General features: G+C 30.3%; 1 protein-coding gene across 3 annotated transcripts in view; it reads left to right on the top strand.

Annotated features, from left to right (window-relative positions):
- Positions 1 to 26150, top strand: part of LOC148303310 (uncharacterized) — a 126629-nt gene that overhangs the window by 23696 nt on the left and 76783 nt on the right. For 2 of the 3 annotated variants that reach the window (XM_088270177.1, XM_088270178.1), the window contains exons 2-4: positions 15217 to 15366; positions 19852 to 19948; positions 22730 to 22785. In XM_088270177.1, coding sequence (XP_088126303.1) covers positions 15217 to 15366; positions 19852 to 19948; positions 22730 to 22785 — 303 coding nt within the window. The remainder of the gene's footprint in view (positions 1 to 15216; positions 15367 to 19851; positions 19949 to 22729; positions 22786 to 26150) is intronic. The other variant, XM_088270176.1, reaches the window with a different exon arrangement.

Below are 26150 nucleotides of genomic sequence, written 5' to 3'. Positions count from 1 at the left end.
TTTATTTGATCGATAATGTTTATCTCAGCTTTGCATTTATTCCATATTTCACCATTAGAACGTCTATCATACATCGGTTCCCCGTAAATTGGAGATCGAATTTCGACTGCGTCACTCTTATTTCGTTATTCTTTAAACTCTATGCTGCACTTCGATACATTAGGGTTGGACCACGACTCTATTTTATTTTAGCATCTGCAAGATGAATAGGATTATGAATAAAAAAAACATCTTTTGAAGGATACCGCTACCAGGAACATATAAATACGTGTATCTCTATAATTCCATACAGGTGACATATCTAAACATTTTGCGAAACCCTTTCTTACACTTTTGTAGAAAGCTTCGAGCTACTTGAATTTCCGTTTATTTTCTCATTTTCGAAGTTATCTCCTCTGAAGCACATTTCGGGGCAAATTTTCCACGAGTGGAAATATTCCGATAGACGCGAATTACATAAGTTGTCCCAAGTTCCCCAAACTTGTTCGACTGCGGAATTATTCAGCCTCCGGTTTGCGGACAATATTAGTTTACCAAAGTTTTAGAACGGCTGCAGTTTCGGCAGTAGATACGCCGGAAATCCTCCATTGTTACGGCTTTTTCACACCATTCCCGTCTCTCTCTCACTCGCAAATAGTGATGCGAGGGAATGAGACAAAGAGCCGTCGTGTCGGGTTTTCAGGCCTGAATATAAAGCTGAAAAAATAGCTTTTCAGGTGCTTTTAATGAAATTAATTTTTTTAGTAACCGAGTCATTCATGTGCGTACTTGGTTTGATATTTAGGTGATTCGATATATGTTTCATGGTTGTAATTAGTTTAATCATTGTTTTTGTACATTTTTTACTACTATTTTTTAACATCCCAACAAGAATGCAGGAAAATTTGGAAGTCTGGGCATTTACGGGGCTAACGACCGTTATAGGATGTTTAAGTGATCACTTAACACACGTGTAACATTCACCAATTCCACCCATGGTAGACAACCACACTACTCAAATTCTTGGAAGTTCTATATATACTAACCAATTTCGAAACATCTTACTTGAATCTCTAGAATTTTCTCTGGAGACATCTATTGGTGAGATGAAGAAGCTTGTTTATTGAGCAAAAACTTTCCCAGACTTCCATATTCTTCTTCATCTTTGTTGAGATGTAAAAAAAAAACTTATGTAATTGGAGATAATCCAGATTTGGGAACTAGAGGTGGAAAAAGATGCAAAGACATTTATTAAAATCTAATTTGATGAATGGTATTTTCTTATTCTGTGAAAATTAATGTACATTGTTATACTGCTAATGATGAGAATTTCGGGGAAAATGAAAATAATATTTGAAAACCAATCAATCCTATTAAAAATTACTTGAATTTTGAAAATGGTTGGAAGAAGAAAGTAATTTTACTATTATATGTAAAACCGTTTGAGGAGTAATTGGAGTCGAAGAAAAGGTATGACGAGGCAAATTTTAATTTCTCGGTTGATTATATTCAAAAGCCATTGAACTTTCATCTCCAGTCTCTTAGATATTAGCAGTTTTAAAAGAATTCCATTGAAAATTGTTAGGTAAGGGATGGTTTGTCAACCCTCTTGAAAGGGAAGGCTGTATTATTTCAGGCGAAAAGTTATCAAAGGCTTTTAGGAGAGGTGGTTTTAGCAAACCTCAAAATAACAGAATGGCGACAACGAAATATGCTGGTGTTAACGGGTGAGAGTATTTTTTATGGTTTGAAATTCAGTTTGAAGTTTCATAAATAAATAATATCTAAGATAATTTAAAATAAAATATATTTTCCCAATATTTACCCCTAAGAATTACTCTTTATTTCGATTATTTAAATTTTTGTTCGTATGATTTACATACATTTTTTTCTGTTGAAATGTAAAGCAGAAAACTGTTGTTTTTAACCGTCAACTTACGACTCCTGATGAAAAGAAACTTTAAATATTGTGAACCAAGCAATCGCCATGGATCTTTCTCGAAAGACATCAGAAGAAGATTAAAAATATCATAGATTCTACGGAAAGATTACATAATTCGAAGGGATGACCTAGCTGACATTATTCACGATAGAAGGATCTAGGGTCTATATCCTGAGAATGAAGAAACCTGACCCCAACAGTTTGCAAATAATGCAAGTTAGAATAGAGCCAGGAAGAAGAGAGAAAGAGGATATTTTTTTATATATTTTACGACCAAAAAATAATATTATTTAAAAATCTACAATAAATTCTTAAAAATAATAGTTCCGGAAACATTAAGAGACTCTTAAAAGATATAATATATATAAATGAGGATTCACTAATTTTCCGGTAAGGGAATATTACCCATGAATAGGCTCTGACCGGATATACGAGGGACCTAGTTTCACGTCTTAAACCTGGTCGTATTTTTTTTTTAATTTAATATAATTAAAATGATTAAGGTATTTTTATTTTTATTTCTTAGATTGTATTTAAATAGTGAATAGGGCTCTGCATCTTATGGACACAGTGTTATCTTGATCGTCACTTACATTCAGGCAAGGTTTGTGCTTTAGGGTCCAGTCCAGGTTGATATATAATATCTTCATAAAATTAGTTAACTTTGTTTTCACCACTTTTTTATAAATATAATTCAACCTACCGGTTTTAACAATACATTGTCAACATCAGGGTTTATTTTAAATCAAAAACATAAAAGCATTAAAATACTCTCACCAAAAACTTCCACACACTCCATAAAATGCTAATAATAATTTAATATTAATTTTATAAAGATATTATACAATGTGCCACAAAGTATCTGTGGAAAACATTCAAGAAAATAATTTAAAAAGCCCGTTAATGTGAAAATACATTTCTGCCCATAAAAATTAGGGTCTATAAATAATTTCATAGGTGATTTCTCAATCGTTTGACATTTGACATCGCATAAATCTAAAACATCCCTAGAGAGGTTGTATTGAATGTCCTTAGTAGAGAATTTTTCAGGATAACGTAGTCTATTTTCGATCCCGAAGTTTACCGTGTCGGGTTTCTACGCCAGGACGATGCATCATTGCCATTTTCTTTGGATTTGTTGGAAAAGCTCTCCACAAACGTGTTTCTAGGACATTATTTATAACAAACTTTGTTTTGTATGACATTTTATTAACCTGAAGTCGTGTAATTTTCCCTGTTTTTTTTTCATCCATGTTTTAATGTTTTTATTTATTTTTTAATTAATGTAATTTGTTACATTTTTTTGATCTTCAGTTTTGGCGTACCGCAAATTTTCCTTGTGATCAAAAGTACTTCCTGATTTCAAAAAGGTCAAGAAACACTGCCTTTGAGTCTTCATTACTGACACTCTTAAGGCGTTTGTGCACTACACGGAATTTTACCGTCCGGTACGTCAGTTAGCATTTTTAAACGATGATTGGCTTGGACTGGCTTGTGCTTTTGTCCATCTTTCTTCGGATCATCATTCATCGAAACACATATGACTATAGATTTTAAGAAAAAGTGATATATACCAAGTAAAACTTATGTGGAGCATATAAAGTTCACAAAATGCCATCTATGATTGGATTTAGAAAGCATTTATTTAGCAGAGAACTTTCATTTGTATGCATCATCTTCACCCGATTTATATTACTGCGCCCGAAAACCTGAATTCTATTTTTTTGCAGCTTATTCTTTGACCAGTTATTTTGTTTAAATAAAAATCTGTTGAAATAGCTCAGGGTACGTTCTCGGAAAAGCCAGTTCTCAGTTGTAGGTCGCGCTGCTCTGACGAGGGGTAGTAGGAAGTAGGCCGCGGGGGGTTGAAAGGGCGTGCGACAGGAGTCGGGGGGGGGGGGGGGGGGAGGGGAAGAGGGTAGCGGTGGAGGGGATGAGTATCGATTTTACAAACGTTCACGTGAACCCTGTACCGAGAGTACAAAACTCGGATCAAAAGTATTTTTGGTATACCGTGAATTTATTATGGCACTATACCGAGCGTAAATATAGCATACTTGCATTTTTTAAACGTCTCAACATAAATGAAAAAGACGAATTTGGAAGTCTGGGTATTTATGTACAGGGCTTACGACCTGTCAAAGGCTGGTTAAGAGATCACTTTAATCTTCTTTTTACCCTTAACCGCATCCAATGATGCATAGGGCACTGCATCAAATTGACGCAGTGTTGTCTTGATCATTAACAGATGTTAGCAAGGTGATCAGTGTAGGGTAGTATTGAATAAATATTAGATTGAAAAAAATCACTTATATTTATTTGACCACCCACTGGGAATCGAACTTGGGACCTCCAGCACGGTAGCTAAACACGCTTACCATTAAAAAGTACAAAACTGGGATCAAAAGTATTTTGGTATACCGTGAATTTATTATGGCACTAAACCGAGCGTAAATATAGAACATTTGCATTTTTTAAGCATGTCAACATACACGAAAAAGAAAATTTTGGAAGTCTGAGTATTCACAGGGCTTACGATCTATCAAAAGTTGGTTAAGTGATCACTTTACACACGTGTAACATTCACCATTCTACCCATGGTTGACAACCACACTACTCAAAATTCTTAGAAGTTCTATATGCATGATACAATTTTAAAACATTGTGCTTAAATCACTAAAATCTCACTAGCGACATCTATGGTGAGATGAAAAAAGGTTTTTTGAGCAGAAACTCTTTCATTTCTATGTTAGGTCCGAATCTTATATTATTATCGCATACATGAGAAACGCTAAAAAATATCCTTTTAAATTTTTTTTATTTATAAGGGTTAAAATTTGACATTTACAACATTTTGAGTGTGTCCAAATACTTGTTCACAAATCTGGATTATCTCTAATTATAGGAGATTTTCATATTTTTTTTATGTTTTAGAATTAGTATATAAACCCTGAGGATGACAAGGTTCTTGTCAAAACCGGTTGGAAAAAGTGTACTAATAAAAAGTGGTTAACACAAAATTGTTTTATTTTATAATGTTTATAAAATGTGCCACAAAGTATCTGCAAAAAACATTCAAGAATTTTTTATGTTTTGTTTCAAATGGATAGATATTACCACGAAAATGGTGTGGAATGCATTTAAGTTCGTTTCACAATAGATTTAAATAATAAAGTGAAATTTACCACGTTAAACTTAAATAAAAATTAAAGTTATCATTGAAAAGTCGCTGCCGATTCAATTTATGAGACTAGTTTACATCTTAAAATATACTATTTAATTTCTTGAATGTTTTCTGCAGATACTTTGTGGCACATTTTATAAACTTTGTAAAATTAAACAACATTTTTTACCACTTTTTTATTATTTTACATTTTTTACACTTTAACCTACCGGTTTCAACAAGAACCATATCATCATCAGGGTTTATTTTAATTCTAAAACATCAAAAACAGTAAAATATTCTCACCAAAAACTTCCACACACTCCATAAAAATCCTTTTGGATTTTTATGGAGTGAGTGAGTGAGAGTGAGAAGTTTTTGGTGAGAGTATTTGAATGTTTTTTTATGTTTTAGAATTAAAATAAATCCCGATGATGACAAAGTTCTTTTTGAAACCGGTAGGTTAAATTGTATTAATAAGAAACGTGGTTAAAACGAAGTTAATTAATTTTATAAAGTTCATACTATTTAAATTTTTAATACTCAATCAGTCAATCAATAGTTCTGGCAAATAAATATTTCACATCCCAATTAACTTTCAGGGATCACTGAATTCACGTGGGGTGTATTTCAGGAAAGCACACTGAATAACGGGGTAATTGTGGCCACAGGCGATCAATCACTTTTGACGTTAGGGTGGTTCGTGTTTGCAGTCACACGTGATGCCTGAAAAATACCTCGGAAATGTAAAACTCCTGTTTCACGAATGTTTGAATATTAAATGCCGGTATTTTTAAATCGATTGATTTCATTAACAATTTATATATTTGGGATAAAATGAGTGCAATTATTTTTTTGAGGCATTTTTAATCAATCAACAGATCATTTGCTATTATACTTATTTAGTCGACGTTAGCACAATTTCAAGGTTAATAATTTATTTCATATTATTTTTTGCCATCTCATCAAAGATGAAGAAGAATATGGAAGTCTGGGCGTTAACGGGCCTGATGACCATAGGCTGGTTTAAGTGTAATCACTTTACACACTGTAACATTCATAATATGAAAACAACTCTTGTGATTGGAGATAATCCAGATTTTGTGAACAAGTTTTTGTACACACTCAAAATGTTGTGAATTTATTTCATTGTTCAAAAATAAAATTTTAAGAGAGAGAAATAATTTTTTTTAAACCTTCATTTGAACTGATGATGGAATGATTATTCCGAAACCGGCAGACACAAAGTAGTGTTTTTTAATGTGGTATTATAGAATGTAGACGATGAATATAAAAAACGAATTTATTTATTTCATTATTTGATTCGGCACATTTCATTGTCAGTTTGTGGTAATATGTATCCATTTTTTATTTTTAAGTTTTATTTTAAAATACAAATATTTCTAAAATCTATTGTGACAAGTGTTTTGATGCATTCCGCATCATTTTGAATGGTGAGGAAAACATCGAAACAAGTGTCACAATAGATTTTAAGAAACAGTGGTACCAAACCTAGTAAAATTAAAATTTAAAAAGTAAATAACTTACTTATCCGTATCCGCTTCCTATGTGGAACATATGGAGTTCACAAACTCACAGCTATGTTTAAATTTAGAAAGCTTTTATTTAACAAAACCTTAATTTGTATGCACGATATAAATCCGAATTATATTACATACTGAAAAACGCCCGAAAACCTAAATTCCATTTTTTTCGCAGCTTATACTTCGACAAGTTAATTTGTTTAAATCTAATTATAATAAAAATAATAAAATAACTCCTAGTAGAGAAACCCAGATTTGTGAACAAGTATTTGGACTCACTCAAAATATTGTAATATACATATGACTTATAACATATTTTCAATATTATTCATATTTAAAGCACTTACTTTTTGGTTAGTCATTTTTACTTATTTATTTTTTTACAAAAATTTTAATAAAATAAGTATTTAATCACTCACCGGGATTTTTACGTCTACCGGTTTCGAGACGTACCCGTCTCTTCGTCAGGACAATCACTAACACAGCATGCAAACAATACTACCCTTCACCACCATAGCACCATTTACACACTCAAAACTACACAAAATGTCTAACACATGCGATTTTTGGTCGACCGGAAGACCAACATGCACTAAAGTTTTCAATTCAGACATGCGTTACGAGCCGAGGTTAAACGTGCAATAAAATTAGACCTGTAATCGAATCAACTTATATACTCGTAGGATGATTGGAGTGGTTTCCTTGGTGGTGAAGGGTAGTATTGTTTGCATGCTGTGTTAGTGATTGTCCTGACGAAGAGACATTTTTGTAAAAAAATAAATAAGTACTTATAACATAATTGATAACCATCATGCCGGAGAGATAAATAGTAGAACGTCACACCTGTCATTGCAAACATCATGCCAAGTTTTTATAGGTTTTGCTCTGCTTCACTACTTAGAGTACATAAGCCTCATATTCTCGTTTTATCGTTTATTCCTCATTCATTCATTTCTCATGTCCAAACCATTTCAACACTTTTTAATTTTTACACACACACATACAGCATCGGTTGACGAGAAACATCAAAAGCCTTCACAGCACTTCAACTTAACGGTCAACTTTACGATTCCCAATTTCAACCACTCGGGTCTCTATTTTATAACTCCGGTTAAGACATTACAGGGTTGTTAAAACTAACACTGTCAGAGGGAGGATTTATTATTTACGCCTAAAATGAAATGTCACTTTTTTATTTAATTTAAACTCATAAAAAATGTATACTTTTTGAAAGCTACGTAAAGAAATCATGTCAATACACTTATCATTCTCTAATTAAGTTTTACTTGGTAAATACCAATATTTCTTAAAATCTATTGTGAAACGGATTTCAATGCATTCCGCGTCATTTTCAAACACCGTATTTGAAGCTAGGTCTAAATTTTATTTTATTTATTTAGAAATTTAACAGAACATTAACATAAATACATTTACAATAATGAATATATAACAATAAAATATTTAATAATAACAATAATTTTGTCCGCCTCCGTAGTGTAATGGTCAGCACGCTCGGCTACCGTTCTGGAGGTCCCGGGTTCGATTCCCAGGGGGGGTCAAATAAATATAAGTGATTTTTTCACTGTAATATTTATTCAATATTACCCTGGACTGGTATCTGAAGCGGAGGACTGATCACCTTTCCTTCATGTGTAAACGATCAAGATAACACTGCCTTTATATGAAGCAGTGCCCTATACACCATTGGGGTGCGGATAAGGGTTCAATAATAATAATAATGAATAACAAAAAAACAGGTAATTGTAACATTCCAATTAAAAAATTTCACAAATGTTAAATGAGTTGAAAGTAAAAATCAAGAATAAAATATAGGAAAAGTTAAAAAGAGCAATAGGCAGACTTAATTTAGAGCTAAAGTAAAAAAAGCATTAACAGTTATAAGATGTACAAGTTTAAAAGAGCAATAAAGTACAAATAAATGCTAGAAGGCAACAGCAAAAAAAAACCACTAAACATATCTAAAACAGAAAACATACGCAACAGCTACGTAGCTATTTTATTTATTGTTTCGGCATTAACTTTGTGGTAAGACATGTTACAATGATTAAAGAAAACACTTGTTTTTTACCACTTGAGTTTTATTATAGACTATATGTTTCAGAAGTTAAGCTTCCATCATTCAGGTCTGTATAATAACTAAAATATAAAATATAAAATTGTTCACAACATTTTGAGTGTGTCCAAATACTTGTTCACAAAATCTGGATTATCTCCAATTACAGGAGTTATTTTCATATTATGTTTTGACATCTCATCAAAGATGAAGAAGAATATGGAAGTCTGGGCATTTACGGGGCTTACGACCGTCATAGGCTGGTTTAAGTGATCACTTTACACACGTGTAACATTCACCAATTCTACCCATTATTGACAACCACACTACTCAAATTCTTGGAAGTTCTATATATATGAACCAATTTAGAAACCTTGTTCATGAATCACTAGAACTTCACTAGAGACATCTATTGGTGAGATGTAAAGAAGCTTTTTATTAAGCAGAAACTCTTATATCCGTAAATGCCCAGACTTCCATATTCTTCTTCATCTTTGATGAGATGTCAAAAAATAATATAAAATTGTTCTATAAATAAGGAGAGGGGAAAGTAAAGGGAAAGGGTTAGTCAAGGGGCGGAGTTTGAAAACAAAGGAAAAATAGAAAGCAACGGTGAAGAATTTTGAAACAATATATTATTTAATAAATTATTATTAGAATTTAGGTTTTTTTGGATTTCAAAATTTTCAAGATAATTCATAATTTGGCCTTTATATGAAACAAGGTGTAATAATTTTAATTTATGAGAGTGAAATGAGTGATTAGTATCTATTATGTGATTTGCAAATTCCGAAAAATAATTACCAACAAGACCGCTATGATGTTCTTTAATTCTAATCTTTAAATTTCTCGCAGTTTGGCCAATATATTTTAGCTACGTAGCTAAGTATACGTATTTTTTTTTCAGTGAGAATATAAACAATATATTATTATATTCGCGGATATATAATTACGCGGAATGTATCGAAGCTTATGTCATAATAGATTTTAAGAAAAAGTGGTATTTGCTAAGTAAATTTTTAATAAAAATGAAGAGATATAACCTGCCTATAGATATTGGCTGCCGAATCTATTAACAATATTTTTATTGCCTTTTATTTGAACAACTGTTTGTTGTACTCCTTTATACTTTTTAGATAATGTCATATAAAGTAAGACCTATTTATGTGACTGTATGCAGATTGTCTCATACTTAAAACCTCAGAAAATAATTTTGTAAATCGTTATTCGGTAATAGACAGCAAAGTAAAAATGTATAAGAAAGAGACAGTGAAATACAGATTGGTGTGTCTAAATATATATTTTTTAAATAAATGTCTAAAACATAAAGTGATTCCGAAGTTCATCCATTCTAAATTTAATAAAAAAATAAAATCAAACCCAACCTAAACAGAGTTATCCCCTTCCTTGCTCTTACCCCTCCTTAAAACACCATTACCCCCACCCCTACCCTTTTGAAACCCAACAACTTGTACACTGTTTCTTTTTATATATATATATATATATATATATATATATATATATATATATATATATATATATATATATATATATATATATATATATATATATATATATATATATATATATATATATATATATAAATATATATATATATATATATATATATATATATATATATATATATATTTATATATATATATATATATATAAATATATATATATATATATATATATATATATATATATATATATATATATATATATATATATATATATATATATATATATATATATATATATATATATATATATATATATATATATATATATATATATATATATATATATATATATATATATATATATATATATATATATATATATATATATATATATATATATATATATATATATATATATATATATATATATATATATATATATATATGTATATATATATATATTTAGTAATAAATGAAACCCTGAAGAGGGCAACAGGTTGTTGCCGAAACTAGTTGGTTAATAAAAATGTGAGTGGATCAGAACACAAAGTATTTTTATTTCTCGAAATAATATATGTTTTAAAATCACTGAAAATATTTTATTATAACTTAATTATAATGTCTATCGGTTTCAAAGCTAACAGCTTCTTTATCAAGACTGATTAATAAGTCTTGATAAAAAAGCGGTTAGCTTCGAAACGAGAAGACATCATAATAAAGTTATAATAAAATATTTTGGGTGATTTTAAAACAAAGTTACATTCTAATTATATTATAACAACATTTTATTTACTTTTTCGGCATTCACTTTGTGGTAAGACATGATGAAGTTGTACCACTTGAGTTGATTTTATTATAACATAATAAAATAAACTCAAGTGGTAAAAAAATTGTGTTTTTTCTTTTACAATTTTATAACACCATGTTAAAATATTAACACAAGTCACGGAATAGAATATCCCTTGATCGTTCTGAAGTATTGGATTTTTGTAGATTCCTTTCCCCGCCAGTTCTCATTGCAAAGAGGACCCATTTATTGACATCTTCTTGCTTAATTTAGACGTAAAAAGAACATTTTATTTGGCAATGGCGGCGAATTTATTTCAGAGCCAGTAAAAATCCTGTAAAAATTCCATTCCAGGCATTAAGTTCTGGATGTATTCATAAATACTAAAACGACATTTTGGGACATGGGAAATGAATCACGTTTTTCATTAATTTGTGAAAAAAGGATTCATAAAAAATATCATTGTTTTTTTTTTTATATTCAAGATTTTAACTCTTATTTTTTCAAATGGTCTTATCTTTACACTATTCATCATCTTCTTACCCTCATCTCCACCCAATGGTGCATAGAGTACTGCATTAAATTAATTCATTGTTAAGTTGATCGTTCACTATATGAAGGCAAGGTGGTCTTAGGCTACAGGTACCAAGTCTAAAGTAAATTAAAATAAAAAATGGTGTAAATTTTTTTTATATCATTTTGACCTCATTGAGAATCGAACCCGGGACTTCCAAGATGTTGGTCAAATATGGTAACCACTACACTATGGAGGCAGACATAAAAATTACAAATTTCTATAAAAGTGGAGAATTTTTTTTTTCAACCTTATGAAAGTAGTTTTAACTTTATGAACACTATGTAAAAAAATACTTATACATGTGAAAAATACTTATTTTTACATCGACTTTGCTTACAATCGAACCCGGGACCTACAGAATGGCAGGCAAATATGCCGAATGTTTTACCCACTTAAAAAACTCACTTACCCACAAATCCTTAACCGCCTCTTTTGGTGTGTACCCGTTGGGGCACGTAAAGATTAACAACGCATGTGATTTATATTTTGTTCAAATGTAAGTGTATGAATACTATTAAGTGTAAGTATGTATGTTGTTTGCTTCACGTGACGAAGATATGCCATTTGCTCTATTTTTGTTTTTCATTTTTTATCAGTCATCTTGAGTAGCAGTCAATGAATTTTTTTTTCTAATGAGCTAAGATACTTCAAATTCCATTAATTTATTTTCAGTGAATAAAAAAATAGTTCCCCTGTATTCTGCCAAATGTTCGATGTAAAAAGTTTTTAATTAAAAACCGAACGAAGAGCTTTCTTGGTCTTGGAATCTGGAATTCGCTTTTAAGAGAAACTCCCAAATTATTACGGCAAATTTTCTTTGTTATTCAATTCAATTGTTTGGCTTTTCAGTTATAAAATGGGGGTTTTATAGTGGTAACCATAATCGCAGATATGACAAATTATGGTATTATCGGGAGCATAATGGAACATAATAAAGCCTTTTTGATTAAGTGATCTTTAAAATGAAAACGAAATAAATTAATGGAATCTTGATTTTCTCTATATCCCTTAAAATAATCGGGATAATGGAGTAATTCCATTGATTGTAAATTACAAGAAATTAATTTTCAAATGCAGATGATAATAACTTAAAAGACTACGTAATCGGAGGGCATGTATGACTAGATGTATGGATGTAGATGCTAGGAGTATATGTCAATACAGACGAGTGTGGCTTTCCATCCTCTCTGCTTACCCCTGCAGTAAACAGCGTGATGGTAGTAAAAGTCGTAGCAGTACGATCATGACTTTCATTGAATGTAGATGATTTTTTTTCATTCCATTTTAAATATATAAATGTACCATATAAACCATTGGAGGCTATGATATGAACCTTTATATTTTTCATATTCTTTTTTGACATCTCAACATAGATGAAGAAGAATATAAGATTCTAGACAAAAACGGGGCTTCCGACCATCAAAGGCTGGTTTAAGTTATAACTTTACACACGTGTAACATCCACCGATTCTACCCATGATTTTTTAAAAATATTTCTATTTACTTCTAATTTTATTTTATTTGTACAGTTTGGGTGCCAGATATATGTGGCTTCTCTTTTTTTATTATTTATTTCTTTAATTAGCTTATATTACACTAATATAAACTATTGTTTACACTAAATTAACATCACATATATATATATATATATATATATATATATATATATATATATATATATATATATATATATATATATATATATATATATATATATATATATATATATATATGTATATATATATATATATATATATATATATATATATATATATGTATTCATCTTTTAACAGTAAACAAAATATTTCTTTTTAAATTCTTTCAGACTCCTTTCATTCTTCATGCATTCAGGTAGCTCATCATACATTTTCAAACCCTTATGCATTAAACGATTTTGTGACTCAGCTTTTTTCAACAATGGCAGTCTCATTCTATCCTTATTTCTAGTAATATGTTCATGAAAATGTTTGTTTAACACTGCTTCATCCTTAAAATATTTGGGTAATTTATTGTTTAAAAATTTATATATTTAATTTTAGTCTGTTTTTTATAGATAACCAGTTTAATTTTTCTCTCATTTTTCTGTATTATTAAATCTATTTTTCTTGAGCACCATTTTCACCGCTTTATTTTGTATAATTTCCAATTTATTTAAATTTCCCTTATTTCTCTGCCTAATGTGTGAATATGTTTGTAGTCGGTTTAGGAAAAGAGTCCTACAGTGTGGATCTGTGTAACGAGGGGGTTGGTTGGTAATGTAATAAGCGTTAAGGGTTGGAGCAGAGCGTAAATAATTGCATTAACCTTCTCTATTACACATGACACCCTTCCGTCTAAGTGATTAATATACCGTAAACCTTTTTATTACAAAGCGGCGTATGTCTCTCGCCCATTATGTCTTAAAATTCTTAAGACATGATAATTTGTCTACGTGGAATTGAAAGTTATCCCACCGCATTTCCGGATCTGATACAGAAGCATCTAGGCTTCCCTAACACCCTCTTTTGCAAAGATTTTTTTTGTTTTTTGTTTTTGTTTTATGAAGTGTAAGATCTAAGTCGGACTAATATTACCCTGGACTGGTACCTGAAGCGGAGGGCTGATCACCTTTCCTTCGTGTGTTAACGATCTAGATATTGATGTGCCCTATGCACCATTGGGGTGTGGATAAGGGTTCGAATTGAATTGAAAAGATCTAAGTCAGTCTTTCTCAAAGTGGGTGATAACGCTCCCTTGTGGGCGCTGGTGGCCTAGTGGGGGGCGGTAAGGGCGGTAAGGGGCTTAGAAAAATTATTTGATTGGCATGTTTGTTTTAATTTGAGTATAAGATTCTTTTACTATTATACAGTCGCGTTTTAATTGCTCCCATTGGTAAAAAAAAATACCGTTTATAATAAAAGTAATGAATGTCATTGTAGTTTATTATTAAAAAAGGGCGCTGCTAAATACTTGACATTCAAAGTGGGCGATAGACGAAATAAGTATAAACATTCTAAGGAAATTTCTTCCCTTTTTATTTTATTAACGTTGAATGTGTTACTGACTAACTAACGATATGAATATTGAATAATGATATAAATATTGTTATAATTTAAGAGAGAAAAGAGAAGAGGTGTAGGTGTGTGTGAGTGTATGTGTGAGTGTGTGCAAGTGTGTGTGTGTGTGTGTGTGTGTGAGTGTGTGTGTGAGTGTGTGTATATGTGTGTCTATGTGTGGGCGTGGAGGTGGGAATTAAAGGGTGAGGGTATGGTTAAATATTAAGTATTTTACATATATAAATATATATAAATATATATATATATATATATATATATATATATATATATATATATATATATATATATATATATATATATATATATATATATATATATATATATATATATATATATATATATATATATATATATATATATATATATATATATATATATATATATATATATATATATATATATATATATATATATATATATATATATATATATATATATATATATATATATATATATATATATATATATATATATATATATATATATATATATATATATATATATATATATATATATATATATATATATATATATATATATATATATATATATATATATATATATATATACATTTACTAATATATAAAAACGAAAGAATTAATAAGGGTTGTTTGGTTGTTGTCCGCAGAAACAAGCGATGTTGGTCCGGCAGCTGGAGGAGGAACTGCGACTGCGCATGCGCGCGCCCTCGCTCGAGATGCAGCAGCAGCTGGAGGTGCTCTTCTCCGAGAACGAGCACCTCACCCGCGAGATCGCTATCCTGAGGGACACCATAAAGGTAAGGTGTCTGAAATTCACTAAAAAAAAACGCGAAAACACCCTCAATTTTGCGGTGACTCGTCGCTCAGTTCGGCTGCCTAAACTCAAAACACAGTAAGGGACATTTTTTTAGTACGATTTTTTTGCATTTTTGGACTAAGTAAGATTCTACTTAGTCCAAATTTGCAAAAAAAAACGTACTACAAAAAACGATATTTTTGCATTTTTGAACTAAGTAGATTCTACTTAGTCCAAAAATGCAAAAAAAACGCACTACAAAAAAATGTCCCTTACTGTGTTTTAAGTTTGGACAGCCGAGTTACGAGGTATCTAGACCAGAGTTTGGCAGGAGCGGCTCTTTGCCTAGACCAGGCATGGGGAACCTGCGGCCTTAAGGCCGCATGCGGCCTTTTGGCTATTCTAGTGCGGCCTTTTGACTGATGCCAATTTTTGTGAATATGCATATTTTCTATATTTTTTTGAATTGCATTTTTACCAATTTATATTGTGATTTAATTAAAATATTTAGTTTATAGGGGGGGGTGGTGTCTTTTTTTTAAAGTTTTCTTTACTGCGGCCTCATGTTGAATCAGATAAGTGAATGTGGCCTTTTAAAATAGAAAGGTTCCCCATGCCTGGCCTAGACCATCGGTCCTGAAACTTTTTAAACCATTACCCCCAAAATATTTTTGCTTCGTGAATGTTTTTCTTGAATGTTTTTCGCACATACTTTAAATCACATTTTCATATGGTGTAGGGGAGTGCATGGAAGTTTTTGGCATAGTTTGAAAGGGTAATTAACTTTAACTTAAAAATTCATATTGTGACAATTATTTCGCCTAGTTATGGCATTTTCAAACGAATGTTTGTTTGACAATGCAATAACTAGGCGAAACAATTGTCACAATATTAATTTTTATATGTTTTAACTAAAATACAACTTAGTAGACACAAAAAATCTATGTTTGATTTAAAAATTAATACATAAATTGAAATAGAGTTTTATAAATTAAACGGCAAATCAATGAATAATGAGTTTAAGAGTTTTATAATTATACTCGTATATTGTATATAATGTCCAACCTGTCTAAAAAGAAAATTGAACGAATCCTGCATACTGCCAGTGAACTAAAGACTATGTATGGCTCTGACAAAGAGAAATGCAGAGAAGCTCAAGTGGATACATAGAAATGGGAATGTTGTGATCCATGGAAAGATCCATGCTTGGTAAAAGTCTGAGGGGTAACATAATGAAGGAAGAAACCAGAAAAAAAACCAAAGTAGAGAATATCATGGATCATTTGGCAAAACTCAAATGGCAATGGGCAGGACATATTGCAAAATAGGATCCAAAATTATTCCATTTTTTTTTACGATAGAGACCTTGGGAGAACAAAAGAGGTGTCGGAAGACCCCAAAAGAGATGGTCCGACGACAAAGTCGCTATGGAGGGTAGAAACTAGCTGCAAGCAGCAACCAACCGGAGTAAACAGAATGAGGAAGAAGAGGCCTATATCCAGTGGAGGACTGAGGCCTCGTGAAGAAAAAGAAGATTGTATTTAATATACTGTATTTCTGTAATAAAGGACTGATAACCTTACTTTAAAATTAATTTTAAAATATTTATTGTAACGTTATAATGGCTCCACTAACGAACGTTTAAGTGAAATTCTTTTTCAAAACGTTACCTCGTTAATTGAAGCAGAATCTATTGAAATTTCAATCGTTCAAAATTCAATCTAATCGTTGATTTCAATTTGAAATAAATCGATTTTGAGCGTTATTGTCCCATTTAATAATGCGAAGCTGTAAAGCTTCAAAGCTGTAAATACTTTGAATAACGAAATCGTGAAATTCTTCATGTTTAATCAATTAACTCTCTGAAGTTCAGAAAAAAATGGTTATAGGTACAATTATGACGTATGGAAACAAACTATTTTTACACACGCACACACACACACACACACACACGCGCACACACGCACACACGCACACACACACACACACACACCACACACACACACATTAAAATATCGTAGTCATACAGGAGAAAGTGACCAAGTGCATTTCTTACAAAAACGTGATCATTGACTATCAGCTTAATAATGCCCTGAAAAAATAACCAAAGGATTTTAAACTTGGAAGTATAATATATTGACTTGTTAAAAAGGACAAACTGCATGGATGTTTATTTTTTTGCCAAGAAAAAGTGACTTTAATGGCCCTCCTGAACATTTTACGTTTTGTTAGTTGGTCCTTTTTTCCTGTACGGCTACGATATAGGTGACATGTTTCACAGCCGTATAAGAGAACGGGAGCAATGCAGGCATTGTACAGGTGGCAATTGGTCTTCACCGAGTATAAATCCGATCTCCAGACTGCCTTCGTACTGTTAAATGCGGACCCTGCGAATCCTAATCGCACTCCCAATTCCTTTTGAAGGCTGATATGAGGGCAGGGACTTTTCAACATTTATGCATTTTAAAATATAACGCAATATACTAGTAGATATTCCATAATGGGAAGAATGATAAACTTTGTACAATATTATTAAGTGTACAAAGTGAATACTTAACCCAGCCAATTGCAAAGTCGTTAGCTCTGGGTTGCTCAGAAAAACGATTGATGCTTCAACCATCTATAATATGCATTGATTTGATTATATGTTTATTGATTTAATCGAATCAATATATACATATATTAGTATAATGATTGAGGCAGAATTGGAAGTCTTTTAAAACACTTATTAAGACTTATTGGAAAACACCGTGTACAGTTAATTTTCTGCCAGGAGATTGGAAATGTAAGATTGAAATTGACATTTAAGTCATTTATTATCCAAAAGGAAAGAAATTATTCGGAAATTTGATAGAATTCGACGAACGGAGTTTTTTGATTTGATAAATGTGCTGATGAGTTAGAACGGTTACTTCACAAAGAAGATGAAAATTATAATTTTCTCCAGAAAAGGGAATTAAACCAATTAGTTTTTATTGAAACGATGAAGCAATTTTCTCAAATAATACAATAATTCCAATAATCTTAATGAAATTCGACAGGATTTAACTCGTACAAAAAATGTTCGTCTTACAATGTATAATATGTAAAAACACTTGGGTCTCTTTTTATGCGATAGATACGTTCCACGAGAAGTCGCACAAAAAATACTTGAAGTACATACAAAACTGGGGGATAGGTTCCATAATTTTTAAAAACCACAAAACTTCAAATCAAAATAATGGAATGTACTAAAGATCGCATAAAAAAAGTTTATAAAAAAATCCAATAAATATAATGAGCTTTTTCCGCAATTAAATATCAGCATATGGGAAATCGTTTTTGAGATAAATCTTCAATCCAAATTACAAGTGCTTTTACTGTTTTTTTCCCAATTAATCATCTCTTGAATACGATGTAAGATTTGAGCTTAACATTGTGCAAGTGACACAATCACACTTTAATGGTTGTAACCTGCACTAGTCTAAATTTTAGATTTTTTTATGCGAATTCACAAAGATCTGCATAAAAACAGACCCATGTGAATATATTATACTTAATCTAAGTTAATACCTGGGTAATATATCATATTAATATATATAAAATTAAACACACTTATTGGATTGAATTGTACTTTTATTTACATTTTTATGATAATATGTGATGTGTTTCGTCTTATTAAGACACTATCAAACACTCATGAGTGTTTGTTCATGTCTTAATAAGACGGAACGTGTCACATATTATCAAATATATGTAAATAAAAGTAGAATTAAATCCAATAACCGTGTTTAATTTTGGATATATTACCCAACAATTCAATGTGGATTTCTACCAACTGTCTGCAGTTACAATAAATTAGCAAATACCACCATTTCTTACAAAGTAGGTTGATCCTAGATCGAATATCACACAATTTATTTAATCAATATATTATCAACTCATTGCTTTTCCTATTAAAAATCTTAAGAGTGAAAATGTAATGAAGAACAGTCTTCGTCAACGGGACTTAAAAACATTACCGTAGAACGGGGCTACTTGAACTTTGATGTGTTAATTGAGCCCAGTACAAAAAAATATTTAGATCGTGCTATCGATGACACTTATTGTCACGATACTTCGTGACAATAAGTGTCACCTCTCAGGGAAATAATGAATCATGTCAATACGTTCATTATTGTAGACCAAATACAGATTCATTTTTTTTTGTACTGGGCTCAAGTAACACACCAAAGTTCAAGTAGCCCCGTTCTATGGCACTTCATGACTTATTATTACTAAGTCATAAAGCAGTATTACACAATGTGAACGGTGAATGATAAGGAGAGTATTGTGTTACCATACTACGATGTTAATGCTTTTAATGTACAAAATATATTGATTTATTCATTAAGCACATCTCTTTATTTTTTAAACATATAAAAAAGATTTCTTAATGAACATTTTGTTTTAATCTAAACTCCAATCCCATTAAAAAAAATTAAGTCATTTTTTCTTCTTTTTTTAGGAACTGGAATTAAGAATAGAGACTCAGAAGCAAACCCTTCAAGCCAGAGATGAGAGCATCAAAAAACTTTTAGAGATGTTACAGAATAAGGGCATGGGTAAGTAAAGAACTTATTTTTGACCATTAAAATATTTATTTCCACTAACAATACATTAATGCTCAAAAAATATCAAATTGATTACACCCTATCGCCCTGAAATATGGTGAAATTACCAGAATTTCCCCCAAAATTTGAGTGATAGCTATGTCGCCTTGAAACTTACATTTGAGACATCTGGTCTAGATTGATTATTTTTATTCCCAAATGTTTAATAATTTAAATATGAATCATTATGCAACACAATATCTTAATGTTCACCAAAATTTATCTGAATGGTCTGAAATTGCCTAAAACGTGATTTCATATTTTTTCCGTTTATACAGCAATATGACGTTAAAAAATATTTAAAAAAGTAACATTAAGCCAGATCGTAAGAAAGTATTCAGTTGATTTATTTGTAAAATACGATTGATTTAAAAAAAAATTATAAAAAAAAACTCTGATAACCGTGACCCATACTAATATTTATAGGCTATACGAGTTAATTGGCATACTAGTATTAAAAACATTATTTTTTTTCATTAAAAAAAGCTCTTCATACTTTCTGTATGCGGTTGTCAATGAAAGATAGAATTGTGAATGTTACACGTCTTTAAAGTGATCACTTAAACCAACCTGTGACAGGTTGTAAGCCCAGCAAATTTCCAGTTTTTCTTCTTCATTAATGTTGAGATATCAAGTAAAATTAAAATTTCATTTTCATGGAAATTTTTGAGATTATGCAGTTCCCCTGTATACAATTTTCGGTATGAAAATAATTGAACCACGAAGTTTTAGTTTTTTTTTTTATATTAGGATTTCTTACACAAAGTGGTTAATTTATAACGCCAATTTAACTCACACGAAACTTCCATAAAGTAGTTTTTAAATTCCAGGAAAAATTTGATTTCAATTTCAAATGTGCTAAATATGTATACAAATGTAAAGATATTTATTCTTATCGAGATTTGAGTGCAAATTTTACATTTTGGCGTGAAATACCCAGCGTAATGGGGTAAGAATAACGCCTTGTTCGCATTAAGAAGACGTTAGGGAAACCTATAAATCATTTGTTCTCAAAGTGTTTCATGGTTTAGACATACTGTATAAAAAAAACGGGTAAATTATCATAGCAACATGAGGCTTTTAGTTTTTTGTGATCAATAATCTTTTTATATGTGTATATAAGTGGGTATGTGGATATGAATGGGTATGTGGATATGAATGGGTATGTGGATATGAATGGGTATGTATGTATGTATATCTATTTCTAACAATGAGCCGCTTAGGCTCACAAAAATAATATGAAATTGAAGTATTTTTGTATATAATAAAAAACACATATATTAGTCTTTCTTTTAATAAAAAAAAATCATTCTTCTTCATTCGTCAAACCTTCATCCACACCTGATGGTGCATAGGGCACTGCATCGTATAAACGCAGTGTTATCTTGATCGTTAACACATGAAGGAAAGGTGATCATACCTCCGCTTCAGGTAGCAGTCCAGGATAATATTGAATATATATTATTGTGAACAATTCACTTTATTTTTTTACCCCTCCCCCCTGGGAATCTTCTTCCTCCTGGCTCCATACCAACTTATCATCTTTGCAGACTGTTGGAGCCAGCTCTCCTCGTCCTTAGGCTGTAGGTCCTTCTGTTATATACAAAGTCCCCTAGGCCTTGCCTTTGAATCATGTTATCTTTCAGAATCATCCATGAATTAATTGGTTTCCTCTAGATGTCTTTCGAGGAAGATCCATGGCGATTGCCTGGTTTACAATATGATTCATTTCTCTGCGTCCTATGTGCCTTTACCATCTCAATTTTTTTTAAACCTATGAAAGCTTAAAACTTGCTCATGCTGGAAATAATAGCTTTCATTTTTAAATATACTAAGCATTATACTGTGGTCGGCTACATATGGTATGTTACATATCGCTCACTCCTTTCAACAACGTCATATATCAAAAATCGACAATTTTCAGTTGTGCATGTTTTCGGAATGCCCAGAAAATTTACTTTATCCCAGCAAAAGCGGAATATTTTAATAATATTATTCTTAATATTTACCCGCTACAGGGCTGAAAGTGTTGTTTTTTCATTTTGAAGAAAAGGTATTATTTTATTATTTTTTTAAATATACAAAATATTTTTCAAACGGAGAAAAAACCTTCAGGTTTTACCTAAAAAGATCTGTTGCACAGTAAAAAGTTCAATAAGTGGCTTGATATTTATTTTTGAAACACTCATTATAATTTTAAACTTTAAAACGATCTCCTGAAAAATCAAGTTTTTTGATATATGACTTTGTTGAAAGGAGTGAGCGATATTTACTTTACACATTTATCGATACAATAAGTTTTTTTTTTCGGGTTACACTTTGAAAGAAATTGATAGTTATTTTTATCAACTTATAAATAGTAATCGGTAATGTGGCATTTTAATCTCAAGGCGAAATAGCTATCACACCTGTTACTTTTGAATTTCACTGAAGCAAGGGTTCGATGTGTATTAATTTGTAGTTTTAAATATGTTTTTATTTTTTAAAGTGTGTTTTTCATGAATTAAAAAAATTCCCCTACTAATAACTAATTTTTGATAAAGGAATTTCAGGAGTTTTTTTTCAACTTTAAAAAATAAATAAAAATATTTATATTAATATCATTTTTGAGAAAACTGTTACTTAATTAATTATTTTATTAATTTTCAGTAATTTGAGTTATTTTCGTGGCTGAAATTCCTTGTTTGTAATGCTTCTAACGTGTTCTTTCTTGCTCACTCCCATTACTTTCAGGCAAGGAGGAAGAGAGACAAATGTTCCAGCAAATGCAAGCGATGGCTCAAAAACAGGTGTTTACCATTAATGAGTTCCCAAAAATATGTAGTTCTATGTAGATATTAGTTATTAGTGTAAATTGTGCATCTTCCGTATATAGTTGAAGTGTTACAGTAAAATATATTAAACATATTTATAAGACCTATTCTCTAGTCAAAATCAAGAATCGCTTTTTCAGATTTCGACTGCATTAAAAAAATATATATATTTTACTGTATCATACTTATATTTTTTTCACTTTTATTATTTTGCATTCTCAACTATGTATAATGTAATGTTGTATATTTCTCAATGGGAAAAATATTAACCATAAAGTTTATTTTTTTAAATGATTTATATTTTTCCTAAAAAATATTATGAATTATTTTTATGCTTACATCCTGCGTCTCTTCGATGCTTTTATATTTTTTATAAAATCTACCATCTCGCACACTTCACGCACTACTTAGAGAACAATTTTTAGATGACTCACATCTTTCGCAAACTGTCTTTTCTTCAATATTGATATCTAACTTAAAATACATTCACAAATAGCTGAACGCGTTTTTTTAAACTAAACTCCTATTGTTGAGACAATTACATGCGTACGTACACTTTTTAAAATACTAAACGCCATAAAAAATTATTTTTAGTACTGTAAGTAAGCTTAGCTCTTTAGAACAATTAATGATAAAAGGACACTAAAAAGTTTTACAATAGATATCGTATTTCTTACATAATTCTAGCACATTTTTTCAAGTTCATTTTAAAAGTAGCCGAAAAAAGTGTAATACATATTATTTTTTCTCTAAAATATCTAAATACCTGAGGATAGTATTAATGTATATAAAATTAACGTTTTTTTTATCTAAGAATTACTTTTTTTTTAATACTGAATATAATAAATGAATCAATAGAAATATAAATGATGACTCATTTTATTAAAAAGAACTGATCGAAAAAAAATTCATTCCGTTCAAATTATCTCCATTCCAAAAATTGATTCAAATTATAGTGAAGAATCGGTGTAGAGACTTTTTTTAAAAATTATACATACAAAAAACTACAACGGATTTTAGGTTCATTGAATTGAATCGCCAATTTCGTAAGCATTTAATCTTTTAAGAACAAAATTTCGACGCGAAGTAAGTGAAAGCTCTCATTGAAAAAAAAAATCTACATACAATATAAAAAAATAACTTTATTAAAAACACTAAATATACATTTTTAAATAATGCTCTATGGAATTGACTACACAATATTAATCAAACAAGCGTATCTTCTTGAAAATGTAACATATTAAGAAATCTTTTCGTTATTTATAGGACGAAGTTCCCTTTCTTATATTTTTCCATATAAAAAAGGATGAAAAAAATTGCATTAGCATACCGCGCTGGCGACATTATTCCATAAGTCCCAGGCGTGATTATTTTGCCAAGTCACGTATGAGCAGTATATGAGAAAATCCTAAATATATGGAGATATATCTCAATATCTCAGGAGCTTTCGAATAAATATGCAGAGAGAGTGAGGCTAGAATATCTAAGAGACGATTTTGTGAAAATAATCTTGTGAATGATCGAACTATACAATCAAAACATATAATTTTTTTCCAACAAATATAGTTATCAATTTTTAATTAATGTTTTACGTAGTAAATACCACTATTTCTTTTGAACACAATTGATTAAAGTAAATATTTAAACACACTACTCTATATTTCGTCATTAACTTCCTATACATTTTGCCTTTTTTAACCGTACTGGCTTCAATAATTTCATTAATTGATTCGGCAGTCACTTTGTGGTAAAATCCATCCATTTTTAATAAATGTTTTACTTAGTAATTACAACTATTTCTTTAAACACGATTTATTGACGTAAATATTTAAGCACACAACTTTATATTTGGTCATTAACTTTCTTTACATTTTATCTTGAAATAGTGGTATTTACTAAGTAAAACAGTAATAAAAAATAGATAGATTTTTACCACAAAGTGACTGCCGAATCAATTAATCAAAAAATACAAATTAATTTTAAAAAGTTATACAATTTAAGTAAATCAATTATTTTTAATTTTTTATTGGTTTAAATAAGCCAGAGCCAGGAATTGAAACGCAGCATCACATAATATTTTATATTTTTTAATTGTACCAAGAAGTAATTTTAAAATACATGAGTTGATATAAATAGATTATATCCACAAATGCATATAAAATACAAAAACTTTGTAAAACACAATGAAAATATATTTATAAATGATTTCATATTCAATTTATCGAAATTGATATGTGGTTTACAAATAACTGTTGTCATTAAATAAATAAAGAAAAAAAAACATATTTAGAAGGCATTGCTAGACCTCGTAAGGCCTTCCTTAATTCACTGTTATGTTTTAATCGCTTTCAATGGTTAGAGTATAAATTCTTTTTATTCTGTTCGTATCATGCCAGGTCCCTCTGACGTCGACAGTCACTTAATAATAATTGTCCTTTTTTTGGGCAGCTCTAAACAGCACCTCGACGGTCCTTGTCCAATCTCATATATTCCGGAGCCAGGAGATCTGCCTTCTGCCCACACCTCGTCAACCATATATTTTGCCTTTTATGATTTGGCTCAATAGCTCATACTTCTCTTCTCTGGGCGTGTCCCTCAGATTTACTATATTAAATAAGTTTATTGTATTTATAAACATTAGGAGAAAAAAATACCGAAATAAGTTGTTAATGGAAGTACTAACTGCCTTAAAAATATATAATTTTTTTGTTCTTATAGAGTAAATAATTTTCATTAAAAAATACTGCGGATTTGATATATTCTACAGAGTATAATAGTTTGAGATAAGATGAGTACGAGTTGAATTTTAATCACTCAGGTATAGGAACTGGATATTAAATATTTAATCTTATTTATCATACATTATTGTTCAGCTTTGATATATTCAATATAGTATAAAAGTAGCGAGATATAATGGCAACGAGTTAAATTTAAATCACTCAAGTATAGGAGCTGAATATTAAATATTTAATCTTATTTTTAATACATTATAGTTCGGTTTTGATATATTCGATATTGTATAATAGTAGCGAGATAAAATGGCTGCGAATTAAATTTTAATCACTCAAGTATAGGAGCTGGATGTTAAGTATAAAATTTCAATTTAATCACGCTTTATTTATTAAAATTTCTACATACTCTTTATGTATTAAATTACTGAAATATACATGTCGATATCAACACTAATCGATCTCTGCGTTTATATAAATTTCCCATAGTGGTTCAGCCGTTAAAATCCCCTTATTTTTCCCACTGGTAAGGGTAGTTCTGCGAGACAATTAAGTATGTCCAACAACAAAAAACTCTTCTCTTTTTTCAAAATCTCTGGATTTTTTTATAAA

Source organism: Brachycentrus maculatus, unplaced genomic scaffold, assembly GCF_059751285.1.
Source record: "Brachycentrus maculatus isolate JH-2025_06_01 unplaced genomic scaffold, ASM5975128v1 h1tg000373l, whole genome shotgun sequence".
NCBI lineage: Eukaryota > Metazoa > Arthropoda > Insecta > Trichoptera > Brachycentridae > Brachycentrus > Brachycentrus maculatus.
Note: the sequence above shows the minus strand (reverse complement) of the source record. Positions and strands in the feature narration are given on the sequence as shown.